General features: G+C 40.9%; 2 protein-coding genes across 4 annotated transcripts; both read right to left on the bottom strand.

The window, feature by feature from the left end:
• Positions 1 to 277: 277 nt before the first annotated feature.
• On the bottom strand, positions 278 to 6,306 carry mapre3a (microtubule-associated protein, RP/EB family, member 3a). Of its 2 annotated transcripts, none has more exons than XM_068721830.1 (7): positions 6,200 to 6,306; positions 4,284 to 4,411; positions 4,045 to 4,190; positions 3,717 to 3,909; positions 2,619 to 2,761; positions 2,197 to 2,349; positions 278 to 1,683 (listed from the first exon to the last, which is right to left on the bottom strand). In XM_068721830.1, the coding sequence occupies exons 2-7, from the start codon at positions 4,402 to 4,404 to the stop codon at positions 1,615 to 1,617; spliced, it is 825 nt and encodes a 274-aa protein (XP_068577931.1). In that variant the 5' UTR covers positions 4,405 to 4,411; positions 6,200 to 6,306; the 3' UTR covers positions 278 to 1,614. The 2 variants fall into 2 exon arrangements, with proteins under 2 accessions (XP_068577931.1, XP_068577933.1); XM_068721832.1 differs by having other exon boundaries at positions 3,753 to 3,909.
• A 1,126-nt stretch (positions 6,307 to 7,432) lies between these two features.
• On the bottom strand, positions 7,433 to 19,853 carry dpysl5a (dihydropyrimidinase like 5a). Of its 2 annotated transcripts, none has more exons than XM_068721834.1 (13): positions 19,712 to 19,853; positions 17,195 to 17,465; positions 14,444 to 14,602; positions 13,706 to 13,885; positions 13,485 to 13,553; positions 13,306 to 13,350; positions 13,120 to 13,195; positions 12,209 to 12,365; positions 11,966 to 12,107; positions 11,597 to 11,739; positions 11,265 to 11,472; positions 10,210 to 10,378; positions 7,433 to 9,158 (listed from the first exon to the last, which is right to left on the bottom strand). In XM_068721834.1, exons 2-13 carry the CDS (start codon positions 17,453 to 17,455, stop codon positions 9,073 to 9,075), a joined length of 1,695 nt encoding a protein of 564 aa, XP_068577935.1. In that variant the 5' UTR covers positions 17,456 to 17,465; positions 19,712 to 19,853; the 3' UTR covers positions 7,433 to 9,072. The 2 variants fall into 2 exon arrangements, with proteins under 2 accessions (XP_068577935.1, XP_068577934.1); XM_068721833.1 differs by lacking the exon at positions 19,712 to 19,853 and adding an exon at positions 17,610 to 17,671.
• Between the last annotated feature and the right edge of the window lie 457 nt (positions 19,854 to 20,310).

Below are 20,310 nucleotides of genomic sequence, written 5' to 3'. Positions count from 1 at the left end.
TATTTGATTGTATTGGAATCAAATGGTGGAATGCGAACCCCCGACTCTGCAGGGTTAATATCTATGGGGAACATGCACATCAAAACTCTGATCCGCACACCAAAGAACGAGGCAGGCTTGTTGTATCTCTTACCAATGTTTCTAGTTTGTCATAGATTTACATTGCCTTTAGTCTGGGACACAGACATATAAAGTTAGCTAACCCTACACTTTGTAGGGTTCATGAAGTGAACGTGTGGAATCCATTCTCATTTAAAATAAACCACCACCATTTATTTCACAACCGTTTATTTATTCAAAACTCAAAAGATGAGTGTTCAGTAGATGTTTACATGGTCAATGAATGCAAGTTCCAGAGCAGACTTCAGCCAGTTTGCAAGTAAAAAAAAGCTGGGGAAGACCAAGGAGACTTCCTTAGTTTAACTGGATGCTTGTGATTTCTTAATACTGACTTTCTTTCAAACTACAACTCATATATACCCTGGGCAACCCTTAACAGCAAATTAAAAGTCTAAACACAGAATGGTTAGCAGGAAAAATATAGCAAGCCCTGTCGTGTGAAAAATGTATCCGTATTAATTCAGTGTCAGGCTCCTTTTATATTTTAGAATAAAACATTATAACTGCTACAATCTATAACCATGTTGTCAGTCTGCAGGTAGCTTTCCACCTCTAAATTTCGAACTTCTGCATGTCGGCCTAAAAGATACAACGGCATTGAACCAGGATCGTGCGACATCAGGCAAAGTCTCCACACAAAGTACATACAAAATATCACTCATTCACAGTCAATGTGTATAACATTCTCATGCTCAGATATGTTGCTGATGACTAATGAATAATCACAGAGCACTGATCAATACACCAGAGAATTTCCTTCAGCGTTTCTACATGCCATGAACCCACCTTAACAGAAAATAAAAGCTTGATGCTGACTCAAGCACAAACCATAACTGAAACATCACACATGGCCTCAGCTTTCAATTCACGTACAGTAGGTTTTGCACCAATTTTGCTACAGAAAGTTAATCTAAAATTAAATATAAGTTAAATAAATAAGAAATTGTTATTAAAAAGTCACCTTTGTTACAGTTTTAGTAGCTCTGGGAGTGTCCTGATGGCACATTGGAGCAGCGTTGTTCTGTGCTCTAATAGAAGTATCACAGCGAGCCAAAGTTAATCAAATAAATAACTCCATAACGAGCGAAGACATTGTTCTCTCAGAATATCACAATGTCGGCAATATTTACAGACTTAAAACTCACTGTTTGCCATAACATCTGCGCCAGGCTCGGCACATTTCTTTCTCTCTCCGTTACTCATGCTGAAATAACTGGGATATGTCGCACATTACTGTTATTGTTACTGTTGTAAGTGGAGGCAGGGAGGAGCAGCAGATGAGGATGCAGAGTAGTTGTGTATACTGTGTAGACAGCCAGAGGGCGGATGGGGGGAGGTTACGAACAGATATACATATGAGAAAGAAAAGAAAAGACTGAGGGAGAGCAGGGATAATGGTGAGTATTTATAGAGAGCGTGCAGAGAGAGTAGAAAACAAATGAGGGCAAAAAGAAAAGGAAAGACGATGGAGATGTTGGTGGGGGGATAAAGGGATCAGTATTCATCCTGGTCCAGGTGAGCTTGTTCATCAAGGTCTTCATCCTCCGGAGGTGCAAAGCCATCCTGAGAGACGGGGGAGAAAAAGTTATTATTTAAGGTTTGCTGCTTTTTTTATCTTCTGTTAACCCCCCCGAAATATCCTGATCAAAGAGGGCATAAAAACAGATAACCAATGTCTTCTATATAGATCTTTGACTAATCAATGATCCAGTGATTTTCCATTAGTAGTTTTTGCTTGAAATGCCCATCCCTATTCTCTAGGACTTATGGGAAATAATGTTTGTTTAAGGCGTCCAAAAACGGAAATATGGAATAAATAATACATATATTTTTTTAAATCAACAATCTCATCTGAATATATGGAGTGAGCCACATGACATGCTGTTAAGTACAGTTATGTTCCAAGGCTGGATTTTTTCTAAATAAAGAGAAATGTCAATGGGGTTTTGAATGAGGTTTATTTACTACTGGAACGGAAATCCGAAGTTGAGCTTTCCCTCTGTCTCTATAGTAACTCACATGCAGATCGAAATGGTGCAGTGCAGCCAGCATTAGTTGCTGATAAAGGCCAGATACCTCTGTTGCGTAGAGAATGTTGATTATACTGCTGAGGACGGTGTTGTTTTCACTCTCATGTTCCTGGCAGATCAGCTCGATGTCCCGTAGTTTGCTGAAGTAGAAGTCTCTCTCCTTCTCTAGTCCGTCCACAGTCAACTTCAACTCCATCAACTGGGAAAGGAACGAACGGAAATTTACAGGAATGAATTGTCACGGGAATAAAAGTTTGAACTTGAACATTGTGAACGTTAAAGGCGAAAAACATTTTGACTTGTCATTAAAGAAAAGCACAGGTGTAACTAACATTTACACATGCTTTTAGTACTGTAACACGTCAAAATGTCTTCTGTGACGTTATTAATGATAACGCAGAACTTAAAATGCTAGAGAGAGTCCACAGACATGAGATGTCATGGTTTAAGAGTACTCCTGTTGTCTACCTGTTGATTAAGCTCCATGATCTCAGCATCACTGCCCCCGTTTCTAGACAAAGATGGATTCTTCCTCATGGCTGGAGTGTTGTGTTGGACCCGCTGTGGTGTTGGCATGTTTTTGGGAACTGTTGGAGATGTCCTCTGTGGTCCTGGAGGGGTCAGAGATGATCAGAGATGTTCATCATATGAATTGAAATGGATTTACTGCATTAATGTTGGCTTTGTAGCAACTGTGGCGATGGATATAGCACATTATAGAGAGCTGATGTTATCAGCCTATAGCAAAATGTTGTGCCTTTGATATGCCATTTTTTTGTGAAAGGATTTCAAATTACTTTACAACACAACTCATATAAAAGACACAAATTTGGATTGCCAGATTTTAAAAAGCCAAATTATAAAATTGAAATGGTTGAATGTGACGCATATTTGAGTCAAAATCTTTAAAACAGAAAAAACCTGCGTCCTGCCAAAACCTCTATAAGTGCTTCAGCAGAGGTGTTAAACTCAAAACATGCATTATCACAGTTTAGAAACTGGAAGAAAATAAATTTACAACCACACTGCTTACCAGTGACAAAGTCACGAAGCAGGCTCATGACACACTACACGTCAAATTAACGATGGTTCGCCATGATTTTCAAGCGAAAAGCTTTCACAGAGACGTAGCAAGGCTGGTCAGGCTGACGTTGCTCTTGTTAGTAAAAAAAGACAAATGTTTCTAGTTTATCTGTCCGGCTTTCAGAGAGAGATGGAGCTGCAAACAGTGTTGCATCAGCTGCTTGATGCAGGACACCGGAGAAGACGGTTGCCGCTGACATTTCTGTAGGTCTTCTGGCACCGCCGGTCATGATCAATTAGAATTGTCAGATTTTCACTGACGCTGCATATCACGAGTCACTGAGGTGATCGCTGCAATCCCACCAGTGACTCGGCCGTACCTACTGGTGTTGCTTGCGAATGCTGGGCAGTGAGATGGATCTAGGAAGACAGCGGTCGGTCTGTGAATCGTGCTGCTCACACCACTTGCTTGCAGGGAGCGCTTTCGGAGCCATCCAAAGCTCAGCAAGACCGTGCAGCAGAGGCGGAAACTGTTTGGTTTACCTGTGTTTCTCTTTGGTTTGTGGATAAAGTGATCACCTGGGTTGGGGGCGGGGGACACGTCCTGCCCCTGTCTGGATATCAAAGGGTCGTACTCCTTCCCGTCGTAGTTGGCGTCGAAGAACTTCTTGAACCACTGCACGAATTCAAAGTTGTCCTGGAACTTCCCTTTTACAAGCTTTTCTACCGGAATTATCTGGAGGATGGAAACAGGAAATGCTTCAATAGCTCCTCGTGATATAACACACTCCTTTTTTATGATTAATCATCTTCAACATGATCAAAAATGTAGTGGAATACGTAATGATAATATGATAAAAAGTATTCTGACTTTGTCAACACTCATCCTTTTAAATGCTGCCTGAAGAACTTTGAAGTTGTGTATAGATTCATGCTCCAGCTTGGCTTGAAATTTGACCTTCTTCAGAAGGATACAACCTGGAAACAACATGTCCATGAACTGGCAATACGCCGCTCCTGGAAAACACAAAAGACACGACAATTTTCTTTTGTTTTTCTGTTGTCTTGTTCTGATGTATGTGTTGAGAAGTGTTTGAACTCCGGCCTTACCTGAACAGAGCTGTTCAATCTTAGTGTAGGTGAGGTGCAGAGAATCGTTGACCCATGCCAGCATGTCATGTCGACTGAGGTTGTCAATGGACACAGATGTTGCGTACACATTCACTGCCATCCCAAACCTGGAGCGAACCACAGGAGATGAGAGAAAAAGAAGTTCAGTCGGAACTGTGTAGAATAATGTACAAGAAAGCAGCACTGATATACTTATTAGGGCTGCAATCAACAACTTTTCTTATTATTGATTCATTTGACGATTACTCTCCATTTCATTGACAAAATGTCACAACATACTGAGAACTGCTGGTTACAATTTCCTGAAGTTTCCTAAATGTCTTCAACTACTACTTGTTTCGTCTGACCAACTGTCCAAAACCCAGAAACCCATCGATTTTCTATCATGTAAGACACAGAAAAACAACAGATCCTCACAAAGAGAAAAGCACTGGAGTGTTTACTTTTACAAACAACTTAATCATATAGTCATAATAATAATAATAATCATCGACCGATTGACTAATTCTTTCAGCTCTAGATGTATTCTTGGCCCTACGTTACTGGACTAATTAATGGACCCACTTCTTGATCTAATTGTCCTGGATTTCAGATGTAGGCTGTATTAGAACTTAATATAATCTATATAAACTTTCCCAAATAACATGCAGTGTAGTTGCAATGTTCCCAATAGGACCCCAAGCTACCTGTCTCTCTTTAAATCTTCTTTTTTAGAGGGTTCTACCATACTGTCTCAAGGTCTTGAGTGGTACTTTTTCCTTGTCCTCTGGGATCACAGATTTTGGGCTTGGCTTGCAGCTGTGATCCTCTAAAGCACACTGACACTGGTGAAACTGGCCTGGCTTTGGGAAATACAGTTTATTTATTTTTGACTGTAAACACAGTGCCTGAGAAGCATCTTTACTTTCAGTTTTAATCTACAGACGTGTTGAGAGCATAATCCTCCCCAGATTAAACAGAAATATCCTGATGTTTGTGAGCAGCTTTGCACATCTGGCAGCTGCAGCCTTCTCTGTGCTCACTTTGCTTTCCCCACTAATACCTTCCAGTGGTGTTGTGTCAAAAACGGGCCTGTAACCCCTTGACATCCCCTGCAGTAAAAGAAATTGCACATTAACACCGGCACGTCTATAAACCATCAATGCACGTGTGCAATGTTGGTTATAAAGGGTCACGCGCTCCTCTGTGTCTGCAGGTGACAGCCAGAGAGATATCACAGCGCGTCTACAAGTTCCACACCTAAAAACAACTGAACCACTGCTCACTGTCCGTGTTTCTGGTGATACCACTAATAATATTGTGAATGCGCCCTCAGCAGCGTGCAGCAGTCTCTCGTGGGGCTTGGCTAGCTTACAATGGCATGATAACAAACCACAAGCAATACAAGCAACAATGAATCCATTTACAGGACAGAACCATGCGTGTTCAGACACATTAACGTGCCTTGCAGTGGGTGTAATTCCTAATAAATATGGATTATTGCACCGCGTGGAAGGAAAGTCAATCTATTCTCCAAAATAGGGCCTTCGAGAAAGCTCCGATAATGACTGCAGCAAAATGCTGAGTGCAAAAAAAAAACAACCAAGTCCAACAAAAACAAATGGGCGGGGTCTGACATTTCAAGCCTGAGCTGAGAACAATAAATGTGTCCGTTTGCTGGGTGCCTTTCGGTTTAAAAAAAAAAAAAAAAAAAAAAAACCCGCAACGCTGGTGCTGCTCTCCAAGCGGCCCCCTCTACAGGCCTCCCCGGATAAGTCCGTACTGTCAGTGCACGGGGAAATATCCTCACTGCATGGGAATAAAACGCAAGCTTCCCAAACACGTAAACGCGCACAAACAGGGAAACAAACAAAGCGAGCGCGAGTCAGCGGGTTCTCTCGTGCGTTGGTACTCACTGTATTCAGCAGTGTCTGTGTTGTTATCACGCTGGCAGTAGTCCTTATGTCAATGCCCGTTGCCGTCGTCGTTGTCAGACCCTGCGCGGTGCAGTGCTTGGTAACGGGCCGCCCAGTCTGGGGCTGCAACAATCCAGCTCCAACCGCGCATGCGCCTGACTCCATGCTGTTAAAGGTTCATTATAAATAGGACTTTGGCCCGGTACAGCTAGGAGACGCATGATGTGTCTGGGTGGATTTTAGGCCTGCTGGTGACTGAGGTTTTACTGAGGTCAGGCTGCACAAAAAATGTTTTATCTCCTGCTGGATTTAAAAAAAATGTTGTGGAAGAAGTATTCAGATCCTCTCCTAAAGTAAAAGTGTTAGGGCTAAAACTAATCCGTAGGTTGACTCATGTGCTTCCGTCATCAGAGCACATGCAATATTGTTTTCACATGCAATTCAACACAGAATGCACGTGGCTCCTTATCGTCATACTGCACTTTTACTGGACTTCTGTTGCTGCTGCTGATGTTTTACACACTCATTAGTTGTGTTTTATCGTTATGGTATTATACTTCATTGATTGTATTTTTGTACTTTTATTGAATAGATTCCGTACTTTTTTATAGCTAATATGTATTATCTTTTATCTCATTCATGCCTTATTTTTTCCTTGTAAATATGATTAAAGTCTTTCAATACAAAGCACCATTTGAGGCTGATACAACTGCAACTTCGTTGTGCGTGCATAATGACAGTAAAGTTCTTGATCGATTGAGATCATTTCCCTGATTGTCTAAAATGTCACAAAATAGTGATAATCCTTCCATCCTTGACAACTTCTTAAAGCCTAAACGGATGTTTTCAGATGTTTAATGTCCATCCAACCCAAAAACATTTAGTTTATAATAATATAAAACAGAAGAAAGCAGAACATCCACATGTCAGAGTTTGTGCTTGAAAAATGGCTTAAACAATGAATCTACTATCAAAATAGTTAGAGATTATTTCTCTGTTGATCGACTTATCGATTTGATTTAAGTTCTAACAGTGTCAAAATAGCTTAGTATAGCTATAAAATAAATTAAGAAACTAACAAGTACAATATTTCCCTCTGAAATGAAGTAAAGTATAAAGTAGCATAGAACTATAGTTTTGAAGCACAGTAGAAGTACAGTACTTCAGTACATCTTACTTCCCACCACAGGTCAGTAATCAGACACAGGATTCCGTTGGAGATTTCATTGTGGTTTATTTGCACTCAAATCATGTGATAAAGAGCTGCAAGAAGAAACAAGAGATAAAGGAAGTCAATGTGACGACACATTGTTCAGCACCAGTGTACATTTGGGAGGGGGAAGACGTAACGAGATTCACTGGAGCTTCTAGATGTGAAATCTGTCCCAAAAAAAACCAAACAAACAATGATGCAGGACTTTTACTGTAACGTGATGATCTTCTGAACTTAAGTCTAAACATGTTAAAAATCTTGTGTGCATAAGTTTTGACAAAAACACAACAAAATAAATGACTAAAAAAAAAAAATATGTAACTAAAGACAAACAATACAAAATACAGTAGTAGTATCAGTGCTTTTCTGTAGTAAGCATGCCTTCCTGTTATGATGCTGAGCTTTCAGTGGCGTACAGTGTGAAGGCATTTGATCCCTTCAAGAAATGGCATTAATTGACTCACATGTACGCTGTTAAACGTCAGCTCTGTGAACGCTGCACAGGATCATTTCCCCTTCTCTAATTGCTTCTCAGTAGTGTGTTAGAGTCAGCGTATCTTTTGAACCCTGCCGTTTCAGACCAGTAAAAAGGGCCCACTCTAAAAGAAACGACAGCGCTCAACATGTCATGATCTGTGCCGGCAGTGTGGGACGATGTGTTTGTGGTTGTCAGTGTTCTCAGGTGAGAAAAAGGCAGTTTGGGTGAGACTTTTTGCTCTCTGTGGAAAATGGATACGATCACAAAGAATGCTGCGTAGCATGAGCAACATAAGTGCTTATTACAGTAGTTCTAAATATGCTACCATGCACAGTACACACAGCATAGGTTCATTCACATTTGGTGGGGGGGTGGAACAGAAGTCTATTCTGCTGTAAGGCTGTAAACATGATCTGAAATGCTAATCTGACAAAGATGAACTACTGAACAAAGACCTCATTCTTACTTAGGAAAGGATTCTAACAGTAGCATCGACGGAAAACAGCACAAATAATGCAATATAAATAATAAATAAACAAACGCATATAAAAGGTTAACTTGCATTACGATATTTCTCATCAGTTGGTCAACTATATTTTTTTTATAACTGACATATTTATATTTATTTATAAATATGTCATGCCCACACCTTGCTAATAACTTATCCCATTTCATTCTCCATGGCTTGCGTTACAAAGACATTTGTGATATTTGTGACATTAAATCATGTAAAAAGGCATCTAAATAGTACATGATACAAGTGCAAAATCGTATTTTACAGTGAGGTAAAACAATCGCATCATAAAAACCATGACTCACCTTCATATTCCTAAAACTATCAGTAAGATTCTTCCCCTAACATGATCCAACAGCCAAAGTAATTCATTGGCAACCCATCTTTTATTTGCTGCTTGTATTTGGTTAACATTTGACCGGAATTTGGTAGCTATAACCACTTAGCAATAGGTTTTCCTTGATGCATACTCCCATATTATTACAGCAAATGTTATACAGTTTAACGTTTTACAATCCTATGTAAATGTGCTGAGTTCAAAATAAAAACATGACTCCATAACCCCACACATATTCTAAGCTTCCAGAAAGAAAAACAAGTCATCTTGCTTGGCCATATGTTTCCCTCGGGTGTCATTCTCCCGCCTCACGTGAGGGCCGTCTGATTGGTTACCAGATCCCGCTGGATCTCCCTCCAGGAGGAGCGAGGATCCTGGCTGAGGATCTCTTTGGAATGTTGTCGTCGATCTGGGCACCTGGAGCAGCGGGGAAGGCGATCATGTGCATGGGTTCAATGGTGAAACACAAGAAACTACTATGTCCTAGTAGTGTGTGTGTAGCTCAATCAGATGTCCTTCTAAAGGGCTCTCTAGACAGCTTGTGTTCCAGGCAGATTCAAGTAATGCAGTGTACTTCAAAAGATCAATTCTTCTCATTCCATTTGAATGCCCTCTGTTGCCTGAAGAATGGTTATACTCAAACACTGAAAACTGTGTCAACTTGCAAAATGAATCCCAAGGCACCAACGTACTGCACATTTGATGCCTAATATATTAATATATTGCACATTTGATGCCTAATATTATTACCAACGATTCCTCATTGGTCTAAATGTGTGCTCGGGGGGGTATCCTGGTGGCCTAGGTGTTAAGGTGCTAACCATAAATAGTTTGAGTCTGGCCACAGATCTCTGTGACATGTCAGTCCACAACTCTCTGCTTTTAATTGTGCATATGTTCAATCAAACTGCCTTTGATTTATTATCCATTGCAATTGTTTTCTTATACAAGAGCTGAGGGAGTGGGTGGGAGAGGGTGAGCGAGCTGTCTGTGTCTGTGTATTTGCAGTGTATGTTATGTTACGTAATGCTGTTTTTGTCTGTATGTGTTTTATAATTTTGTATTTGTGTCTGTAGGATCCCCCTCAGTAAATGAGATGCTACATCTCAAGGGGCTTTCCTTTCATTACATGCAAATTCAAAAAAACTCTCTACCGTCAAATCATTCTAATTAAGAGATGAAAATACTTTCAAATATGCACTAGGCAACTGAATGCAATATGAAAAAAGAATATGTGTAAGCCTAGCAATTTAAAAAAAAGAGATTTCTTTACATATGGCGCCCTCGTCAGGCCAGGTAATGCATGGTTGGAAAATCAGTGACAAAATACAGCATCTCTACAAGTTTTACCAAAAGTACTCCAGTGTATGAAAGAATGCAGTCTGAAACATACGCCCTCTTAGTGTCATAAAATGAAATAAAAAATAGAAATGTCCACTGATATCTGACTGAATCTGTTGATTCTTACCAGACAGGCTGAAGCTGGACTCTTGGAGGTCCCTCAATCCCCCGTGCCGGGTGCAGGGGCGTGTCGGAGTGTCCAGATCTGAAACCCCCAAATCCCTCTTTCCTGAGTTGAGCACCGCTACAACTTCACCTGTGTAGGGCTCCCGTTCCACAGCTTTCACAGCCTGACACTGGTAGGTCAACACACATGTACACATACATTACAAATACTAATGAATGCAATCAAATTAACGAACATGTGAACCGTAGAAAAACCAAACGTTATTAAGCTGACTTGTAAACTTGACTAGAAAACTATTTATTGGTAAAAACGATTGAAGTAGCAGAAGTAAAACAGCAGGGGTGAACAGAGTACTTGAAGTACTCTTTTGACAACTAATAGATCAACTTTGTTGGACTACAGCTGGACTGTAAGACTCAATATCAACAATGGTGAGCTCTGTCTGAGGTTTAAATCTGAGAAAGAAGATGAGTTTTCTACAATGCAGTTGTCATCACTGACTCTGTGGTGCAACGGTAGCGCGACTGACTCCAGATCAGAAGGTTGTGTGTTTGAATCACGTCAGGGTCAAGATTTCTCTTTGATTACCAAAGCAAAAAAACAATCATTTCAAGAGGATGAAGTACACAACATTAGTATTTGACAAATGTGCTTTGTGGAAATCTCTCCTTTGCTCATCAGAATGTAAGTCTTGATGTAAGAAGGAGGGAAGAAAGGAATAGAAAAAGTTAGCAGGCTATAAAACGTATTTAAGAAGACAATAAGAAAAGAGGGAATGAAAGATGAAACACAGAAGGAGGGAGAGATGGAAAAAAAGGAGTAAGAAAGAAGGAAACAAGAGAAGGAAGAAAACTAAAAAAGGAAATATGGAAACTTAAGAAGGAATTGAAAAAAGGAAGGAAAGCAGGAAAGAAGGAAGGAAAATGGAGGGTAAGGAGGAAGAAAGAAATAGGAAAAAAACAAAAGGAAATAAGGAAACTTAAAAAGGAAAGGAGGGAAAAGGTAAAGAAAGAAATGAGGAAGAAGAAACGAAGGAAAGACAGACTGTCTGATACCTTTTCCCTCTGAACCATCTTCTTGTAGAGGTAATCTGGGAAGGTCCTCAGGGGGCAGAACTTTCCAGAGCCCTCAGCACACGTGAATATGCCATTCTCATAGACCAGACGGCCACGGCTGATGGTGACCAGGGGAACGCCATGACAACGGAGACCTTCATACAGGTTTACATCTCCTCCCTGGACCTGGTTGTCCACAGAAATGGTCCTGCAGACAGAGATGGAATAAAAAAACGTTGATCCAGTTAAATCAGGCAAAAAGCTTCAGGGACTCGAGATAAAAGCTGCAGCGAGGCATGCTGGTCGATGAATGGATGGATCGCGTTTCATACTTGGATCCCTCGGGGTCCCAGACCACCACATCAGCATCTGCTCCTGGGACGATCCTTCCTTTCCTGGGGTAGAGGTTGTAGATCTTGGCCGCATTTGAGCTTGTGACTGCAACAAAGCGATTCTCATCCATCTTCCCTCCAATCTGTGAATTACAACAATTAGACACAACAACAAGACACAATTTATATTTGTAATCTTAAAAAAAAAAAAAAAAGAACTAAATTCACACATCACAACATCTGACTGAAACAACTGATGCACCAGAAGCAGATGTTTTTTGCTCCTCTACCGTGTTTTATTTAGTTCTTAAAAAAATAAACAGATGTCCTGTTTGTGGAGGTTCTCTGGAACAAAAGAGCTACACATACCACTCCTTTCTCCCAGATGACGCTCATGCGATCCTGAATGCCAGGAAGCCCATGGGGGATCTTTGTGAAGTCATCCTTACCCATGGCTCTCTGGTTGATGGTGAACGGACGGTGGTCAGAGCTCACGACATTCAGAGTGTCACTGCAGCCGAACGGAGTGAGATGGAAAAGCCCCGTGTATTACTGCAGCGGCACAAACATCACATTATATTACATTTAATGTGAGATTTGTATTCCACTCACTTCCCCAGCAGGCTCATTAGGAAACTGGGAGTGTTGGGGTCCAGGCGGAGAGGAGGCACAGTAACGTGGGTGGCGGCATGGGCCCAGTCCTGGTGGTAGTACTGCATACCGTTCAGCACAGCGTGGGCTGTGGTTGTTTCACCGTGGACCACTTTACCTGCGGTTAGACAGAACAATACGGATGCACACCGGATTAAATGATAGTGAAAAGAGTGTTGTAAGAAAAGGGGCAGAGATTAAGCAAGCAAGAGATTAAAGGATTAAGCAAGCAAACCATGACTTGTTTCAGTCTAAAACACGCAAGGAAAACATACCAGTGACTATTTAAAAAAAAATGTATTAATTAAAAATGACTAATTAAAACAATTTTTTTTTTTAAATTTTTAAAATTCAACAGAGAAATTGGAATGCAGAGAAAAATATATAAATAATAGGATGGAAGTTGATGGGGAGGGAGTTCATTACACAGGAGTTTAGGCACCATTGTCCCTTTAGTATTGCAGTAAGAAGTATAATTCACTTTTACACATATCTTTAGATACCTCCAAAATACACAGAGAGAGAAATGAATACTAAAATGCAGTATACTTGACATATACTGTCCCACTTTCTCCAAAAAAGGATGAATATTTGGGCAGTTCCACAATATGTGGGCATGGTCCACCAGTGCTGTGCCACACTCCCCACAGCAGGAGCACTAAAAAGGGCTCCTGCTGTGGACTCCTGCACTAAAGGGCTGAATACAATTTTTTCCATCAAAAATCTCTTCAGGTGAGTGATTTGATGGAGCTTAATTGTATAATTTAGAAAAGTACAATTTAAAAAATAAATCTCCTGTAATTTAATAAAAGTTGTTCTTTTTCATAATGGATATTCATATTCTTTGCTTCCCAACAGAAAATAGGCCTTACCCTGCATCTTGGCTGTAGCTACTACATCTCCTGCAGACATACTGGAGACATTGACAAGGTAGATCGGGCAGTGGGCCTAACAGAAAGCACACATACACACAAGGCACAGCATGTAATATAGGATAACTGATCTTGTCTATTCACAATTATATATTTCTTCATTTGTGCTGCAGAGATCTCACTCACCCTGTTTGCGATGGTAATGGCCCTGTGGGTCGCCTCTGCTTCCAACTGCAAAGAGACAGAGTACTGTGAGGAATCCTAGTGAGATAATAAGCTATAGACTGGATTTATTCATCACATAAATATTATTAATATTAATGACAAGAGTCTGCATATAATAAAAGTAAACCTGGCTGTAATACCTCTTCAGGCCTGCTGATTTCAATCCCCTCTGGGCCACTGATGCCCAGGTCCAATGCTTCTTTTGCACCCTGGGAAAACACAAGATATTGCCATTAATTATGTATACAACAAATTAGTACAAAGTTCTTTAATACAAGCATTTATGATCATTTAAGTTGTGTACACTACAATACATGTAATATACTGAATGAGAAGGAATAGTGATATGATTCCTCCTCACCTCTGCCACCAGTTCCCCATTTTCAGCATGGACTCTTGCTATAGCACCGATGTCCTTACAGTGCTGCAGAGCCTGGAAGAGCTCGCTGTCCCTCAGCATGAACATGTCCTTATAGGCCATGAACATCTGGAAGGAATTCACTCCGTTCTCCCTCACCAGCTTCTCCATCTCAGCTCGCACCTGCAGGAAGGCAAAGTGTAAATGAGCTTGAGCATCTCTCAGCCTGAACCACGAATCTTTGCACAGAGAAGAATCAGATATTTATTTTATTCTTGTGGATAAGAACAGTGTAAAATATCTATTGCAAACATCAGGTTTTTAAACCAAATCACAATAGCTACTCTCTTATGTCACCACCAGTGTTTAACGATTATATAAAAGTCAGCATAAAACAAGAAGAGAAAAATGTCTCTACCAGCCTCAATTAACCAGAATGCAACTCAACCACAAGTATGACCAAACTTTTGCTTTGTCCTTGCAAAAAACCCTCTTGTTCAGCTATTGTTCACACTCATCTCCATCTTTCCACCTACACATATAAGGGGCTGAAATAAATATGTAAACACCTGGTCTCTGGAGACCAAAAAAAGCATTCTGGGAATTGTAGGAAGTCACAAACAGAGGTACAGCAGAAGAAAGAAACATTAAAGGCTGCTAATAGCGATAAACGTTTTGCCATAGAAATAAATGACTCTGGAGAAATGATCATGTGGAGAGGTAGGCACAGTGTCGGAGTACCTTGGGTCCCCACCAAGTAACTCCCACGTGCAGAGCGTAGTCACAGCAGGCTTTGGGGTCTGCCGAGCTGCGGCACTTCTCAAAGGCTTCCAGCAGAGACTCATTCTTCTCTGGCAGAATGTGTCCGATCACCATTGTTGTGCCTCCAGCTAGAGCAGCCTGGAAGAAATGCAAACAACAGCTTTCAAGTTTCTTAAATTGTAGGAAGTAATTCTGCTATTATTATTGTGTTTCTGTATTGTTTGCACATCTTTCAGTGTGTTTTAATGCCTTTGCGCTGGCGACGGCCGTGTCCCTTCCTGAACAGGTCTTTAGTGTCGTGAGTCTTGACCAGTTTTTTATTGATTTGGACCCCAATGTACCATGTATGACAGCCTCCTGCTCCTCCGATAGTCCACCACAAGCTGATATTGAATTTCAGGTGATTGTCACTAATAACGAAGCTCTCTATCAGTCCTCTGTACTCTTCTCTGAAAATAGTCTCTAAGTGAAATCAAAATAGTGATAATTCCGTTTTGCCAAAAAATACACTTGATACTCTTTATCAAATTCCTTCAAAGTCTTCACCACATATATTATATGAGTCTGGACAGACACGGGGGCAAACCGCAACTGGACTGGTTGGCGGAGGCATACAAACATGAGCTGGTAATTTGAATTCATCAATTGCAATCGCAGACTAAAAGGAACTGAGGTTAAATAAAATGCTCATTAAACCGAGGCATTAAGGGACGTTGAAACAGAATATATTGATTTATTAAGCCCATGAATATTGAAGGGACTGTAATCTACTGATCTATACACCTCCTGCTCTAAGAATAAAAGAACATGCCTCAATTGCCATTAATCCATATTATTTTTTATGGTTATTTGCAGATGATTGCTGAGGGAAATATAAATCCCTCAGTAGTTAAAGCACAGGATTTACTGCCCCTCACAGCATAATAATCAAAGCAATAACTGTATAATTTCTTTACAATATCAGCACTTCTTGCTTATTAACAGATTGAGATGTTTTAAACCCACACTACAATAAATCTTAATTTCCCCAACAAGTGGAAACAGAGTGTGTTTTGTGCATAAGAGCGTGCTCCACTGAGCATCTGTCAGCTGACCCTAGAGAGTGGAGTGGTGTGTGGTGGGAGGGACCATGAGGGGGGCGTGGGTCTGAGAACCATTGTCTCCAAGCACAATGGCCCGAGTGAAAAGGCTTTGCAGCAGTCTTTGCAGCAGCCCCCCGGTATCCATGGACACGGATACTGATCTGCATTTGTCTTATTTTGGAGGAGCGGTAGGGAGGGGCGAGGAGGGGAGACGGAGAGAGGAATGAGGAGAATAGTGTCTGTCACTAGCTTCTACTAAAATGACTGAAGCTCCGGCCTCCTCCAGACTCCCTCATCTCAAAGTGCTACAGAGCGATGAGTCATCACGGTGCCCTGAAGCAGACTGGGGTATCCCAGTCTTTATCAGCCGCCATGATGACTTCATCCCACACTTTCTGGCAGCCGCGCCAACAGCGAAGTGACAAATCATCTTTGTGTGATGTCGCTGAAACACAGACTCTGCAAACTTGTGACAAAACAAATACAACCGCCAAGTAGGGCGATTTTATATCTATAGATCTACTGATCGTTTCCTTGAACGATGAATCATCAAAATTGATAATTTGTTCTTGAAAAATGAGAGATGCCCATCCAGTTTGCACTTTAGCTCGCAGCTTGTTGTTATATTTGAAGGCTTCTTCGCTTTTTTTAATACAACTTTTTCAGCAATTATCCAGGTTCTGTTTGCTATTTATCTGATTTATGATTATCACTTGCAATTTTGAAGCAGGATTTGTGACATCTGGCTGTTTGAGGAGGATTTTACAGATCTGAGTCCAAGGTGATTTTGTCCAGCCGACAGTCTACAACTCAAAGATATTCAGTTTACAATCACAGAAGAGTAATAAATCAAGGAATTCTTCACATTTGAAAAAACCTGGGAATGTTTGCTATTTTTGCTTTAGAAAATGACTAAAACTATTAACGATTAACTTTCTGCCCCTTTACCAATCGATTAATCAACTAACGATTTGAACTCTACCTTCAAGATTGATGGCTTGGCTGTAAGAACATCCAAAGTATGTTACTGATGGATGACTGACCATACTTTCAATTAAACGCAGTCTTGTTAGTGTTCAAACTGTCACTATCATCGGTCTAGATCAAATATGTTTTAACATGTTGTTTGTAATATATCACTCCGCTTTATATTTAATATCATCTTACTATTGCAGTTTTAGTGTTTACATTCTGTTCTAATTTTGTCATTTTACTTTGACAGCAAGTATGGTTGTGTCCAAAATAACCAACATATTTGATATCAAAATATTAAGAGAGCTGTCTCATCTCATCAAAACCGAACTAAAGAAGCTTCTCTGACATCTCGACTAAAATTAGAATCACTGAAGAGCTTTCATTGATCTCCATCTGACAGAAAAAGCAACATATTTGTGATTATAAACAATACTAAAGTAAGGGGAATATCCAAGAGAGTCGAACGGAATTTACTACAAAAACTAAAACAAGAAAACCTGAATCTGAAAGTGCAGACACACAGTTCTTATTTCATGCTTCGACTGAAAAAACATACTGTGACATTAAGTGTTGCTTTTGCTCTGCTCTACAATTAGGACAATGCAAGTTGCCCTACTTCCAATCCAAACCCTCCTCTCTTCTTCTCTCTTTCCATTTTCCAGCGGGACGTTACCTTGGTGCCGCTGTAGAAGTCATCTGCCGTGGTCGCGTTCATGAAGCTCTCCTCCAGGTGGACGCTGGTGTCGATGCCCCCGGGGAGGACCAGTTTTCCCGAGGCGTCGATCACTTTGGCTCCACCTGGGATCATCAGCTCCTTCCCCACCTGCTCGATGATGCCGTTCTCGATGTAGACGTCGGCCTCCTGGGTGCAGTCGTCGTTCACCACCTTGCCGCCCTTTATCAGGATCCGCACCATCGCTGAGCTGGAAGACATGGCTATAGCTCTGTGAGGAAGAGAGAGAGGAAAAGATGGAGTTTAACCCTTTTTTTTGTCTGGTGACCAGCTGCTAAAACTGTGATAAACTGACTAAATCTAAAACTACTAAAACACAAAAAAAGAAAAAGAAAAAAGAAACGTTTTACAGTACCTCATCCTGAGACAGTAGAGTAAGTCTAGCAGATACAAGAACCAGTGCTGCTGCCCTGTGACCAGTCTGTCAGGCTGTGACTGACATCAGCTACGAGACTGTGTCAGTCACGGCCTGAGACCTGACGTCTCAGTGCACAGTGACATAGTGGTGAATAGAAAGAAGCTGAGACCAGTTGTGGATCACAGTAAGGCAGACACGGGTCAATAAGGCCATTCTTTTGAAAGGACTAAAGCGGCATAAAGCAACTTATAATGTTGTTCACTCAATACAAAGCTATCACAGCGGTTGAAAAATGTGAACTAAGAAATTTGAAGTCGCAAGATGAATCTCAGGGGTCGCCAGATGATTACTGGGGTAGGAAATTATAATAGACATATTTTATAACTTATTATTCTTTTTTTTTTTTCTTGCGACATACTATAATTTGACCTCTTCTGCATCTAAATCTGAAAAGGTAAAACCACAGTATGAATTAAACTGCTCACAGACATGCATTGAGGACAATGAGGCCGTGTCTTTGATATTTTTTCTGTGAATTTGAGAATTTTAGCTAATTATAAAGAGTTAAACTTATAAAAATGGTGCATATGTTATAGACTGATTGCAGTATTTCTGACTCCAGTAGATTCAAATTGGATGACTTTTAAAAACAGGAATAATTGATTCAGTATCCAGAGTTTTATTCCTGGCAGAGTTGAAACATCACTTACTCTTCATGTTGCTAGATTACATTTGTGGAATTGAGTGAATAAGTAGAATAAGATTTGTCTGGTTCAGGTCTCATGACCTCAGTATTTCTACAGTTCTGGCTTCAGCTCTGGTCACAACCACAAATGTTGCTCTACTCTATTGTGTTCTATTCTGTACAACACAATTACAGTAAAAGTATTGAAAAATTAATCTTCTTCAAATAATTTGGTGAAATGGTTGTGATCATTTAACATCAGTGGTTATCTATTCAGCATTAACAAAGACTCCATCTCCAGGATCTGCCTCCTCCCTTCATTTTTACACCACTGTAGTAATGATGCGATGTAGTGTGTGTGTGTGTGTGTGTGTGTGTGTGTGTGTGTGTGTGTGTGAGGGAGAGAGAGAGCGAGAGAGAGAGAGAGAGAGAGAGAGGGAGTGTGCCCATCCTGCGTGCTTGCGTGCGTGCAGGATGCGTGCGTATGAGGGTGCGGCAACTTTACTGCATGGACTCCTTTACACATCCAGATCTGATGGTTGACAATGTGGAGGATGCATGCTTTAGGATGGGCAGTCATACCAACAGTGATAAGGCGAAACACTAGTGCAATATTTCCATACATCCTTCAAAACCTGGAGGCAGCTACAGGCTATAATAAAGTTATTACTCATATTTTACGGGGCCTATTGCTCAGTTAGACGCCGGTTTGTCAATAATAAACAGGTGAGCTTATGATACCTGTTTTGAGACTTGCACAAATATGAACTAAAACAAAAAACGATTAATGATTCAATATATGCAACTATATAATGAACTACATGTGTTTTAAATGTTCACTTTGGAGTACAATATTAAAACTATAGGCCCTGGTTCTATTGGTCAAATGTCTTTATATTTATTTGACTTGTCCCTTAAATCTATTAAATCCCCGCGACAGATCCAACGCAACCGCAAGTACATGTCATAGTATGAAACAGAAGAAGTATCCAGGCATTTGATGTAATTTCACTGCAAACGTGTGATCGCGGTGGAATGATGACACTTCCACTTGTGCGACTTGACACAAAGAAACCGGTCTCCATCCGGCATGATCGGCCGCTCAGCGTTCATTAGCGACCTAGAAACCCTCAGTCCGCCCTAGTCCCTCCTCTCCCTCCTCCACCACGAAGACGAGTCTAAAGTAGCCGCACGCTATAATTTACGCGGCCGTGCTGCCAGGTAAATAAGGTGTATAGTTGTACTTCAGGGTGTGTGGAGATACTAGGAGGGTGACATGAACAAGCGAGCAGGACAGACACCCAGACGTGTAGCCAGGGGGGCATGTGACACAAAGTCTCCCAAGGAGAGGATTTCTCCCCCGAGGAGCTACAGCCAACTAGTCGGAATAAAACCAATGATGTGGTCCACATACCTCCTCTATGTGCCTGATGCTGCTGCTGCTACTCCACCCGGCTCTCTGCTTATTTTCTTACAGGAACAGAATGCAACACAATCCGTGGATGGCACTTCCCAAGGAGCTACACACACACTCACACACACACACAGACACACTCACACATACACACACCAGATGGATGCCTTCCTGGCCGGTCCGGGACCAGCAGACCGCAGCATCATCTCAATCAAGTCAGCAAGGAAGTACAGGTAAGACCTCCGGTTATGCCTTTCAAAATAAAATCCGAATTGTTCCCCCTTGTGCAGAAGAATAACAGTGAGACAAAAGTTGCCCGATAATCATTTTTGTTTCACTTCGTTGACTCTGATGTGAGCCGCAATTCAGCCAGGTTTTGGCCAAACTGCATTTAAGAGGCAATCTGCATAAAATTAAAAGACATTTCCCCCCATATGCAATTTGCACTCTTTTACTACCAGACTCGTATAGATCTGTGCAAAATACCTTCTCCCATCATGTACTATTACTACTAAAATGTATTTTGTCTTATGTTTTGATGCTTTCAATGGTTTTATGTGAAGCACCTTGAATTGCCTTGTTGTTGAAATGTGCTATAC

Source organism: Cebidichthys violaceus, unplaced genomic scaffold (genome assembly GCF_023349555.1).
Source record: "Cebidichthys violaceus isolate CVI_PGR_0920_01 unplaced genomic scaffold, fCebVio1.0.p SCAF_28, whole genome shotgun sequence".
In the NCBI taxonomy this organism is placed as follows: Eukaryota; Metazoa; Chordata; class Actinopteri; order Perciformes; family Stichaeidae; genus Cebidichthys; species Cebidichthys violaceus.
Note: the sequence above shows the minus strand (reverse complement) of the source record. Positions and strands in the feature narration are given on the sequence as shown.

What these genes read in the sequence shown, in the direction of transcription:
- mapre3a (XM_068721830.1), bottom strand. Translation starts at nt 4,404, where the DNA reads ATGGCAGTGAATGTGTACGCAACATCTGTGTCCATTGACAACCTCAGT. An exon ending in AAAGGATGAGTGTTGACAAA is followed by an intron (nt 3,910 to 4,044) that starts GTCAGAATACTT and finishes TCCATCCTCCAG; the next exon opens with ATAATTCCGGTAGAAAAGCT. An exon ending in CAAACCAAAGAGAAACACAG is followed by an intron (nt 2,762 to 3,716) that starts GTAAACCAAACA and finishes TGACCCCTCCAG; the next exon opens with GACCACAGAGGACATCTCCA.
- dpysl5a (XM_068721833.1), bottom strand. An exon ending in TCATCTGGGAGAAAGGAGTG is followed by an intron (nt 11,740 to 11,965) that starts GTATGTGTAGCT and finishes TGTAATTCACAG; the next exon opens with ATTGGAGGGAAGATGGATGA. An exon ending in GTCCAGCTTCAGCCTGTCTG is followed by an intron (nt 9,159 to 10,209) that starts GTAAGAATCAAC and finishes CCGCTGCTCCAG; the next exon opens with GTGCCCAGATCGACGACAAC.